Here is a 12,591-nt window from a genome sequence, read left to right as displayed (position 1 = left end):
GCTTACACTGGGTTAAGAATTCGAGCTCGATCAGTTCTAGACAGCAGACCGTATAGCATCGCGTCCATTGTATCCATAGTATTACAGACTAATAAAAGTTCCATATTCGACCGCCCCGACCGAATCGCACTTGGACAAACAATTTAAAAATGAATATATACTTACGTAAGCAACGGATCGAGACGGTAACTCAAGCAATCATAGCATGAGGAATAAGAAAACAGATTCGCAAAATGCACAATAAATGTATTGAGAACAAAAAAAAATATCACACCAAGAACAAAACGCACCGTCTCTAATGGAAAATTTTGGAAGCCAGTCCTCTGATCATTTCGCGCCCCCAACAGATGTGCATATATGAAACTTCACAAAAAAGAAGAACCTGCTGAAAATTTTAAAACCAGATTATCGTGAACGAAAAAAACACACTGGCGAAGGAGGGAGAAAAAAACTGCATGCAATATGTAAGTGCATGGATCTCCCAGCAAGAAAAAAGGAACGCAGCGAATTTCGGTAATAAATAAAAAAAAAAGAAAATAAACCAAACCAAACCAAAATAGAAATGATAAAAAAACGACAGTTTACTGATAAATCGAATGCCGCCTTTTCCTCGCGATCCGGTTCGAAGCGGTTCGCTAAAGTCGATCTGGGTCTCATCATCAAACCGGTGACCCTAACAACTCCCTCATCTCCCGCACCGATCATTCCGGTTTGCCGCGTACCGTCAGCAGCAACCGACTAGTGCGGCTTTTTTTGGGGGCTTCGCCTTTTCGCCCCGTGAATCACGCGGTGTGCGCATGATCAGCACCGGCTCGTAAGGTTCAGACACCGCGTACACCCCGCTTAGTCCAATGTCAAGTTGGATACAGGATTCCGAACGCGAGAAGAAAGGTATCGGGCAGCTCGAACGAGACGCCGTGGTCTAAAAAAAAGGCGTGAAAGAAACATGTGCGTACAGCACACAAGCACACACAAACACCTAGTGTTCAAGACCCCCAAAAGAGAGAGGGGGCGTGAGAAAGGATAAAAGAAAAAAATGTCAACCGGATAAAGGAACACTTCAGTAGGCGAGAAATACCATTAAACTGTTGTATCCAGTTTGAACCGGATAGCAGAGGCGCCTAAAGGGGCCCACCTCATTTCTCCATCCATTTGGAGCGCGGTTTTCCTTGAATACTTTGAATCCGTCGTTGTCCGAAACCGGACGGTAGATCGTCATTGGGAAGGATTTATTGGATGACTTCAGAACATTGGACACATTGTTTGGCCCTTTAACCACGCAACGGAGTTCTCGAAACACCACGCGGTAAGGAGCGCAGAGTTTGTTCCCCCCCGTCGCCCTTGAGATCCGATTGATTTTTCGATTAGTTCCGGTGTCTTTCGGCCGCCCGAACATAAAACGCAATACGGCGGTCGCATTGAGGATCGCAAGGAGGGAACATCAAAACAGTTTCCGCACGTCACACGTGGGTCGAAAGTCCAACGAGTTGTACTAAAAAGAGAACAAATTTCATATCACAAGTAGATAAGAATCAACAAGAATAGCTCCCATTTTCATGTCTCAATATACCTTGCTGCTTGTATGTTGTTTATTGAAAACGTTGTCGGTAAAAATGTATTTAAATAAAAGTACTTTTAAAAAAATCCTTAGAATTTACGCTTTTTCGCCAGTGAGAAATATGCCTATTGAATAAATTGATTTGTTGCTTTCATTATCATTTGTTTAAGTATATGTGTGTGTTTTTTGTTTAGTTATCTTTCATTATGTTTGTACGCAACACTTCACAGATGCGTGTGTATCATGATTGTAGTTTTGGAAAAAAGAAATTGATACCGGTGAAATAATAATTCGCCGTTCACCGCCGGCACTTTTTCGAACATTTTAGCTTTGACTCAACGAACATAGCAAGGGCATGCAAACATAAAGTTCCTTCTTTAACGTCACTCACTCGTCCTTTGATTGATTTGTTTGTTCAGCCTGATGAGAGCCTGATGATTTACTGCTCGCACTTCTGCATTTTATCATTATATTCCACTATTCTCAAGCTCCTCCTACGACGTTTGCTACTCTAAATTAAACTCTTATGCTTTCCAGCTTTTAAACACACGACGTTTGCCAAATCTCGTCCTCCCTGTTTATTCATCCCAGAGCGGTGTGGCGTCACCAAGTGTAAGCGAAGCGGACGAAGAAGCTTGTTGAGCGGCCGGAGGTTGCTGCTGCTGCGGTGGTGGCTGAGCAGGTGGTGGCATGGGCGATCGGCTGGCCGAATACCTGGAGGACGACTTGGGTGTCATGCGATGATGATCGTTGGACGAAGCACCGGTGGATTCACTCCGATGATGGTGGTACGATCCACCGGACATAGAACTAATGGAGAGATAGCAACAAAAAAAAACATAAAATAAATACCACCGAAACACGAGTGGTGTGATGGTACCATCTCTCCTTTCCTGCATACCTTCGATCGGATGATGCATGATGATGCTGCTGGCCCTTGGAGTTCGCGCCCCCGCCGCTCGTCCGGTTGCTCCACGAGTCCGTCGCCTTCGACCAACTGTCGTACTCGTTTCGGGCATGGTGCTGCTGCGACGACCGGTAGTGGTGTTCACTGCTGTTGGAGTATGGAGAAGGCTGCTGCATACTGCTGCTGCTACCACTGGCCACACTGCTTCCTCCTCCGCCCATGCCGCGCGATGATCCTGATGACGTTTTGTACCCGTGATGGCTGGTGGCCGCTGGGGGACCCGGCATGCCTGTGTACGACGACTTGTTGGAGTACTGCGACGGTGTCGAGGTGCCGTAGCGGGGTGTTTGCGAGAAGTGCGGTGTCTGCTGGTACGGCGTCATGTACGGCGTTTGTCCACTCGGTGTGTAGGGCTAAAAACAGGTTCCACAAATGATTCATCAGCAACGTTACGGCGAACGATAAGGAACAAAAGGAAAAATAAATCAAAAAGGGGATAATAATACTGTGCTTTTACCACTACTATTTAAAGCCAAATATAGCTTTTGAAGGGATAGCATGAATCACGGGTTTCGTTTTTAGTTTGATAGGAGAGGTAATAGGAATGAAAAGATGAGGAGATCAAGAGGAATGATTCCGAACTCCCTGGCGACGGAGCGAAGATACCAGACTTTGGTAAATGGTTCTGACTGGCGGCTCCACAACTGCACCCTATGACCAAAGGAGTTGATATGTGTCATGGAATCCACACACAGTTGCGATTAGTAATACCTAGTTTTTTTTACCGATATCTAACACAAGAACCTTTCCAGTGACATCAAATTTATCTCAATATTGTGACGCACAGGTGAGAAACAATTTGTCCAAATATTTTACAAAAAATTGTCAAACACACTGTGTAGTCCTAAAAGTTCCTCGCAATTTAAACTTCATTTTTTTGTATCTAAAAATTGTTTGTTCTTAAACTTACTAATGTAATGAAGAGTTCATTTGGTCTGACTTCATCTATAAATCTGCATTCGTTCAATAAAATGTCTACAATGCTTACCGTAGTGACAAAATTGCTCGAACCATACTCGAGAGGCGTGTACGAATAGTGGGGTGTATGGTGTGCCGCGGCCGACAGCGAATTCAGCATATGTGAAGGCATATTTTTCGCCACCGACTCAATGGCTTCACCTACAAAAAAAAAGTACGAGGTCCGAATTAAAAGCATGAATTGTAACGTCGATTCCGAAAGCCTTAACAACTTACTGTTGATGTCGTTGAACTTGGGCGTGCTGCCGTACGGTGTCCGAGAGGACGATAGGCCACCGGCCGTCTTCGGTGTGCTCTTGGGCGTTTCGATCGGGATCGGATCACGGAAGTGCTCCTTGAACCACTTGAGCAGCGAATTGACCGAATCGAACGTCTGATGCCGGAACCGGTAGCCGTCGGGCGTCACCGTGACATACTCGTGGCGGAACTTGTTGCGCGGTAGGTAGGAAAGCAGAAACCGGCCCGGGTACGTCTTGGAGATCGACACGATGTAGTGGATCTTGTTCGGATTTTTCTGCTTCTCCGCCTTGATAATCTCCTCGGCCTTCTCGCGCGATCCACCGTCCGTGTCCCGGTAGTATTTGTAATTGAGCATATCGCGCACTAGGTTCGCCATCGGCGAAATGTGCCGTGCGATGATTTCATCCAGATCCTCAAACTCGTCGTTGCCGATCCAGAGCGTTTGGCCAAGGCTGAACACGTTCTCCTTACCCTCCTCGCGCACATCGATGTGCTGGTAGATCCCGTCCGTCACCTTCCACGTCGCGGTGAGATGGTCCGTACCCTTGCTAGATGGTCGCACCACCACATCGCCCTGATCGAAGCCCTCGAGCAGCTTCAGCGCCTCGGCGTACGAGATATTGTGGAAGGACGGATGAACGATCACGCGCTTCACGTACTGCTGACGGGCTTGCTGCTTCTTCGAGTCCGCCTCCTTGCGACTGTCCGCTTCCTCGGCCTCCTGATCGTAGCACGGATCCTTGCGCGGTCGCCACTCCTGCTTGCGATCGCCCAAATCGGAGCTCTTCGAGGAACACTCGAGCGAAAAGCGCTCGATATCGATCTTTGTCACGCGCACGTGCACCGTCTGACCGATCTGGACACGCTCCTCCGGGTTCTTGACATGCTTGTCCGACAAGTTCTTGATGTGAATGAACCCATTCAGGCCGTTGTCGAAGCGCAACCGTACACCGGTCGCCTGTCCCGGGCACTCGCCCGCGTCGAAATGGTTCCACACCTCCGACAGTTCCGGAAACTCCGTCTTCATGCAGAATGGACACTGCCAGAAGCCGGTGTCGTCGTTACGCACCGGATTTGCCTGGTCGAGCTGCTCGCCCTGCGGCTTTCGGTAGGTAAAGCCGGCCACCGTCGCCAGCATCATCTTACCGACGTACAACGATTCGGGCGTCTCCTTGGTAAGATACTCGAACAACTCCTCGGACGTGACCGAGCGGAACGGCGTCCGGAGATCTTTGTAGCGCGAGTTCAACTCAGCCCTAATGTCGTAGAGCGTAATACTCTTGTTGCCGAACCCTTGCCGTTCCAGTTCGATGGCGAACGCGTCCAGATCGAGATCTTTCAGCCGCTCCGGCGCCTCGAGAATCTCCTCGAGCGCACCGGCCGGATTAGCGTCCTCGTCGTCGTACTCGAGTGCATCGACGGCCATCTTGCGCGCCCACTCGTACGTCTCCGGGTGGACGCGCGACCCATCGAGTACCTCCACGTACGCCTCCGTACTGTCGCCGAGCGAGTTCGTATCGATCTTGAAAAAGCCCGAACAGTTGATGAACACCTTCGGTCCCATGTGGCACATCGTGACGAGCTGCGTCCGATTTTCGAGCCGCTGGTTTGACTGCTTCAGCACCTTCACGAGGGCTTGTGCCTTACGCGGACCCAATCCGCAGATGAATTGCACCAGGTTCGCCACCGCCGGGTTCTGCACCGCCAGATTCACATCCACACCGACCTCGTTCGTGCGGTTGATAAACTCCAGGTGAATGTTCTCCAGCAGCTCCTCCTTCGGCAGCTGATCCTGCAGCGTGTGGTAGCGCAAGCAAAGGATTTCCTCATCCGCGTTGCAAAGCTGCGAGAACTCCACCAGTGGATCCTGTACACGGCGCGCCAGTGAAACCGCTTGCCGCAGCAGTGCCGGGTACTCCTTGAAATCGCCCTGGCCCTTGATTGAGTTAGCGTACACCTTCGCCAGCTCGTTGTCCACGATCTCGACGGCGATCTGCGGGAACTGTTCTTCCTCCTGCAAGCGCTTCAGACACTCGACAAAGTCCTGCTGCACCATCAGCGCGTCCTTCGACTCGCCACCGATCACGATCACGTGCGGCTTTTTGGCGCGTATAAAGTTCGTGATGGAGCGCAGATCTTGCTCCTTGGCGTACTTCTCCGCCTCGCGATATGCGTTCTTCTTCTTCAGCAGGTGCGGTATTCGCAGAAAGTCCGTCACCTCACCGTCCGGTGCGATGATTGCCCCGAACGCTGACTGCGTGTAATCGGGCACGTACGCGACACCCATCACGCGCACCCCTCGCGTTGTCTCCCACTCGTAGTCGTCAAAGTCGGGCACGGGCGGTCGGTACGGGGCCACCTTGATCCAGTTGTACAGCTTTCGGCAGCAGACACGCAACACGGCGTCCTTCGCTTCGCTCAGCAAAATGTTGTGCAACTCACGCTTCAGATCCGGGATGACCATTCGGTTGACCGCCAGCTCGACACACTCCGCTCGCAATCGGTTCCACTCCTGCACGTTCTTGGCAAACTCGTCCCGGTAGTACAGGGCCTTCAGCTCCTCCAGCAGGTCGGATGACGCGTTACCCTCGATTCGATCGACGATTTCCATCGTCAGCATCTTGTCCTCCTGCGCCATGAACAGCTTCAGGTACTGATCGCTGGTCAGATCGCGCACCGGTTTTTCCTTCACGTACTTCATCGTGTAGCACGGGTGCGTTTCGTCGATCTCCTTGGTGCCCTTCTTGGTCGGCCGGATGTTCAGCTTGGCTCGCTCGAAAAACAGCTCCCGAATGCACTTCCGGAGCAGTGGTTCGCGGGCCAGTTGCCGTGCCACCATAAACACTCCGCCCTGCAGCACTTCCTCGGGCGAAGCAAACGAAGGTCCCATGTACTCCTTGGCCACCTCGAGCGGATCCTTCGACTCCTGTTCCACCTCGTGCCGCTGGTAGCTGTCGCGCACGTTCTCGGCGAACTGTTCCGGCGTTAGACCAAAGCGCTTCGTCAGCCCGGTCAAGCCCCGCTTCCGACAGATCGCGTATGGTCCGATGTCGATGTTCAGCTTCACCTGATCCTGCTCCTCGTCATCCTCCTCCTGTTCATCCATCTGCCCGGGGTCTTCCATTTCCAGTTCCACTACCTCGGACTCTTCATCAGCCGCTTTGTCTTCAGCGTTCTCGTCGTCTTCTTCCCCTCCCACGGCACCCTCTTCTTCTTCGCCATCGGCCAGCTGGCGCTGTTGCTTCTTTTTGCGCACCACCGGAACGGCGGCGGGTCGCGATGGCTTACGCTGTTGCTGATCGCGCGATTTCGCCTTCAACCGTTCCTTCATCGGCGTTATCTCATGCGCGTAGTACAGCAGAAAGTGCAGGTGGACGTCCTTCAGCTCCTCGGGCGATTGAACCGAACGCAACCGCGTCATGTCCTCGTCCCGAATCACACGCATATCCTCCGGTATCGGCGCGTCCGGGTTCTCCATCAGCTTGTCCAGCTGATAGTTACGCATGTTCTCGAACAGTCGCTGCAGGGAAGTCTTACGGCTTAGCAGCTGGCACCACATCGAGTCGAACTTGTAGATCTTCCAGAGATCGTTGATGTTCAGGTCCGGTTGCACGTACTCCTTCCGGTAGAAAGCAATAAACGGCACCTCCAGGTGTTGGTTGCGCATAAAATCGAGCGCCTGTTTGATCTTCGGTACGTTCGAGGGCGGCTTGCGGGTCAGCGTGCCCTGATCGGAAACGTGCGGTTTGCAGAACGCCTGCTGGTAGATCCATTCCGCTTCGTCCTCCAGCTCGTTCGAGCCATCCGGGACGCCGCTAACCTCTACATCGCGCAGCTGCATTCGCTCGGGCATGTCGACCTTGCGCACCTCGTTGTCCAGATCGGTAAAATGGCCACGCTTCAGTTCGCTGGGCTCGTAGATCTCGAAAATAGACTTTTTCAACGTGCGCTTCCTCGCGGCCGGTTTACTCTTCTTGCCGCTGCGCTCCCCATCCGGCCGATCCGGCTGCTCCTCCTCGTACTCGTCTTCCGCGTCCGAGCCCTCCTCGTACTCGTCGTCATACTTTTCAAAATCATCGTAATCGAAATCGACTCCAAAAATGTCCTGCCCTTCCTGGAGCGACCTGTGGTTCGAAAGTAACAACCGAGTACGTTAAAAAGTATCTCCACCAACTCTCCCTTCTCCCCCATGAATACGTGGGGACATTCACTTACGCGTCGGTAAAGATGTGCTTTCGTTTCTTCCGCTTATCGCTGATCGGTACGCCATCATCATCAACGATAAAATCGTCCGCATCCGACTCCTCGTCCTCCTCGTCGTCATAATGCTCGCGAACGTTGGCCAGCGAATCTCGCTGCCCTTCGTGATCGGAGGCCCGCTCTTCGTCCTGTGGAAAGGTAACACAACACTCTAGTTCGATCGTACGCTCGATTTACCACCTATTTGAAACACACCTCTTCTGAAGCAACATCAAACAGACGATTTTCGATGGTCTCGCGAATCATCGTTTCGTCGGCCGACTCCCCGTCACTGCCATCGTCGTTGGTAAACTTCTTGAGACGCTTGAACCGTTTCTAAAAATTCGATGCAAAGTACCGACCATTAAGTCACCAATCTCTCAGAGAAGAAAACTTTTATCTTAATTGGTTAACTGACCCGCTCTACTTTGACGCCCAGATTTTCCTCGATCAGCTCGTAATCCTCGTCTTCAAGCCGATCGTCAAGCTCATCGTCGCTTTTCTTACGCTTCTGATGCCCCCCCTCGGACCCGTCGTCGTCCGAATCATCATCATTGTCGCTTTCTTCGATCGGGTTGTCGTCGATCAGATCCTTCAGCTCCTCCCGCAATCGATCTTCGTCGTCTAAAGTGTTGGTACATCAGAACATGGGACAGTTGGGATTGGATCATAATTATACATTTAAGCTAAACTGAATAAGCATGTATCTGGCTTGTGTAAGACCAGTGATAGACAGCCTTATGCAACAGCCCACAAGTATTTCATCATAGAAAAGATGCAAAACTGCCATCGCCGCATGTGGATAACAATAATCTGCTGCGTATATACCGCAGGTTTCTTCCACTTTCGCACTCATTCACCGCACCGCCGTACGTTACGACCTGTTGTTCACGTGCATACAAATGATGGATTTTCCACCTGGACAATCCTGTTGGGCTCCGGTCTAGACAGAAGTTTGTGTCCCGTGCACAATAACTCACGGCGCTATGCAAATCGGAACCATACTAAGTTGTACTTTCCAGGCATGCAGCAGTATTTACATCCCAGTCCAACCAGTTGCATCGCTTTACGGGCGAATGTAAGTGACGGTTAGACGTTCGCATTAGAGTAAATTAGGGAAACGAAACTAGATAAATCTGGTTCGAAACAGATCGTCATTGCTTTTGCGAACCGGTATAAAAATGTCCGGTTTAACTAGTGCTATGTTCAGTGTAGTAACGCTAGAAGCTGCATCGATCAAATATAAAAACTCCCTTCGTCCAGAAAAAAATATAAGCATCTAATGATATTTTCTCTGTTTCTGTTTTCAAAGTATAACCATTAGAGAAAGGGTCTTTCAGAACCTCATAATGACAAATCGTTGTCTTTTAATTAATATATGCATTAAAATGTGTGAATACCGTTAATGTTAACGCTTTACATTGTCATATAGCTATCCGCAAAACAAATCAAGTATGGGTAATAATGTACTTAAGAAAGGATTGTGTACGGGTCGTTCTATTCGTCACTGAAGCTGAATTTGGGAAAATCGATCGTCTTAGGTCATCCTTTCCTCGGTCCTGTCTGTCATGCTGTCGACGGTCACGTATACTTACCCTCCTCTTCATCTTCACTGTCCGAGACGGCCTTATTCTTCCTTAGCTTCTTGCGCTCGTGTGGTTCCAACTCCTCCTCCTCCTGCAAACAAAGCATACATAGGTGAACATCATCAACGAGCATCATCGACGATAAATGGTCAGATCCTCAGTTTCCAAAGGTTGGCAATAGTTCAATTTCGGGGAAAAAGAAAGGGACATTTAGCAACTGCGCCTTCCGAAGCAAGAAATGCTTCACATGGAAGACTTCACATTTACGTAGTCCCTTTTTCGTCGAGGTCATGCCTTATCATTGGTCTTACCTCACTCTCCTCCGCTTCAGAATCGATGAAATCAGCCATTTCTCCGGTAGTTCTCTACGGACGCCGCACAGGTAACAGTAATTGGGCTGGCAGGCCTATGGGCTTTAGTCAAGAAGTGTGCTTTTCCGCGACCTCTTCTCCACCCCTCTGCTGAGCCGTGCGCTAGGTATAACGACGCAAAACTTGCCAACAAATGGTTGCCGCACCCGTATGAGGACAAAGACCTCGAAAAAGACGCCTTTGCGCTAGGTTTTGTCTGGTTCAAATCAAACTTTTCCCCGACAACACTATACAAAAATGCTAGATGGTGCTATCGAATCGATGCTGATGATGTTGCATCTAGCTCCGGCGAACGGGACGCGAGAGACAAGTATACAGTTTATTCAATGCACCACACGCGTACCCCGGCCGCACCGGTCACTTTCGTGGGCTAACAGGAATTTAAACGCCTCGTTTTGATATCTCTGCGCGTTTTTTTCCGATTTTATGGAACAAAATGGCAACATTAAAGTATGCCATCTATACCTTTTCTTGCAACTAGTGTTGGCAGAATCGGGATTGGGAAGATTCGAAGATTCGATCCCTAGACGGATTCCAAAGATTCGAATCCCATCTGACAGATTCTAAAGATTTGAGTCGATTAATTAATATAATTTGTTTGTTTGTTAGATTCGGTTCTGACTTGATCGGAATCTTTACGCGACGGTGCAGTCTAGAAAGCGTGTTACATTTAGCTCACGGAGTGTCGATCATCCAACCCAGGACCTCATCATTAAGAATCTTATCAATTTATTATAGACAGTATTGTAACGTCCGACCGTTATCATAAGGTACTTATAAGTTGTCTGTCATGATGGTGGCTGCGACCACCAACTGTCAGGCATCTGTCATATAAGTGGCTGCGTCCACCACCAGCTAAGAAACTGTCAAACGAACGTCGAGGAATAAACTGAACCCGGTTGACAAAAATTCAAATTTTTTGCAGCTGTCATGTAGTACCAGCAAGTTTTTCCATGGCAGATTACTGGGACTCTTGCTGGAACTACATAGTACCAGCAACAATGTCAATTTCTGTCAACCGGGAACACTCTTGAGTGTGCCTTTGAACAAGAAAGACGTGCTTCTGACCTTCGGCTTATTGAACTGTTCTGCTAATTAAACCCTTCGGCTTCGGATTGACTCGTTATAAGTCGTCATCGTTAAATTGTTCACCGCTAAACATTGGAACTCTACAATACTTTACAGTATTTAAAATAAAAATAGTTACGACCGATTTTCAATATCTGCAAAGAACATCATTCCCGGTTGACAAAAATTCAAATTTTTTGCAGCTGTCATGTAGTACCAGCAAGTTTTTCCATGGCAGATTGCTGGGACTCTTGCTGGAACTACATAGTACCAGCAACAATGTCAATTTCTGTCAACCGGGTTTCCACTCGTTAGTTGATTTTCAAGATCAATAGAGCTACTTATAGCGGTGGAGCTCATATCGGATATGTATGTATGCCATGTATTTATTACTGAAAAAGCGAGGTATCAGTTCTGATTTGATGGGGATTTAGATTAGGATAACTGATTTCCAGACCGGCATTGATTGGTTTGTGTAAAGTGAAAGAATTAACCGAAGACTTGACCATGAATCTACAGACTTTGGTTATATTAACCTTCCGTACGTCATTTGGTTGTCAAAGCGGCTTGACAGCTAGCCTTGCTGGTTGCCAGTTTTTTCCTCCGTCCCTCTGGTGGCCGGTTCGTACACTGCAAAAATGGTAGATTGTTGAGGAACAGAAAGAGTGCTGTGTTTTTTTTGTTGATAAACGTCAAAAATACAAAAGTTCAATATTTTCGTCGCGAATAATTCACATCTATTGTGCAGCCAGTTCGCCCACCGCAATTGCCAGTGAAATATGCGAAGGTAAGCGGTACCACTGGACCGTACAGGTCGACCGAATTGCGTCCGTGATTGCGTGCGTATGTTCGCTCCCGTTCGTCCGTGCGTGAATGCGTGCGTGCGTGCGTGCGTGTCCCCGTCGCAGAAAAGAGTCGCCTTGTGTGTGTGCCCCTAGGTACGAGGAGGGGGTGGTGGAAATAGAACGAAGAAGTGAAAAGAATGGTTGGTGGTGAACTGTGCGAGGTGGAAATTGCATTGGTATGTGGAATATTATTTTCGTCGATCAACGCAAGAAGGGAAGCGAAGAGCAAGAATTTTGCCTTCACCAGCACACCCTGCCCCTTGTCGTCCGCACCCTAACCGCCTCAAACAAGGTGAAAACGCAATGGAATATTCGATAATCGCTGGCGAAGGAGCAAGTCTCGTCTTCCACACGGGACGACGGGGACTGTGGAATGTGGATTTCGTAGCTATCTCTGTGGGTGTGTGCGTGTGTGTGTGTTTCGTGGTGCTGGTTCCACTCCGCCGTGAACGGATTGCATTTCATCTGTTTCCCGTCGACGTCTTCGTCGTCGTCGTTGTCGTCGTCGTCGTCGTCGATCGTAGCCATGGGACCCTCTCCGGATCGAGTAAACAAACGGATGAAAATGATTGCTCGGTTTGACTGACCCCGCACCTTCGGTCCCTGTTGCAACCTGCAGTAGCCATCCTCTCAGCGATCTGAGGGCGACATCCATCCGCCTCGTAAATTCCGAACAGAATCGATCGCCGTACAACGACGACGGAGCGCTAGCTGTTCTGCACCATTGTCCATCCGCATT

The 12,591-nt window shown here is 49.4% G+C and overlaps 1 protein-coding gene across 1 annotated transcript; it reads right to left on the bottom strand.

Moving 5' to 3' along the window:
* Positions 1-1,949: 1,949 nt before the first annotated feature.
* LOC131289031 (transcription elongation factor SPT6) lies at positions 1,950-9,918 on the bottom strand. The gene is made up of 9 exons (XM_058318226.1): positions 9,880-9,918; positions 9,578-9,659; positions 8,401-8,606; positions 8,199-8,318; positions 7,959-8,131; positions 3,720-7,867; positions 3,514-3,644; positions 2,460-2,878; positions 1,950-2,368 (listed from the first exon to the last, which is right to left on the bottom strand). The coding sequence occupies exons 1-9, from the start codon at positions 9,916-9,918 to the stop codon at positions 2,137-2,139; spliced, it is 5,550 nt and encodes a 1,849-aa protein (XP_058174209.1). The 3' UTR covers positions 1,950-2,136.
* Positions 9,919-12,591: the final 2,673 nt, after the last annotated feature.

The sequence above is a fragment of the Anopheles ziemanni genome, chromosome 3, assembly GCF_943734765.1.
Source record: "Anopheles ziemanni chromosome 3, idAnoZiCoDA_A2_x.2, whole genome shotgun sequence".
In the NCBI taxonomy this organism is placed as follows: Eukaryota; Metazoa; Arthropoda; class Insecta; order Diptera; family Culicidae; genus Anopheles; species Anopheles ziemanni.
This window is presented reverse-complemented; position numbering and strand designations above follow the sequence as displayed.

What these genes read in the sequence shown, in the direction of transcription:
- LOC131289031 (XM_058318226.1), bottom strand. Translation starts at nt 9,918, where the DNA reads ATGGCTGATTTCATCGATTCTGAAGCGGAGGAGAGTGAG. An exon ending in CTGAAGCGGAGGAGAGTGAG is followed by an intron (nt 9,660 to 9,879) that starts GTAAGACCAATG and finishes CTTTGTTTGCAG; the next exon opens with GAGGAGGAGGAGTTGGAACC. An exon ending in CAAGTTCAACGACATCAACA is followed by an intron (nt 3,645 to 3,719) that starts GTAAGTTGTTAA and finishes TTTTTTTTGTAG; the next exon opens with GTGAAGCCATTGAGTCGGTG.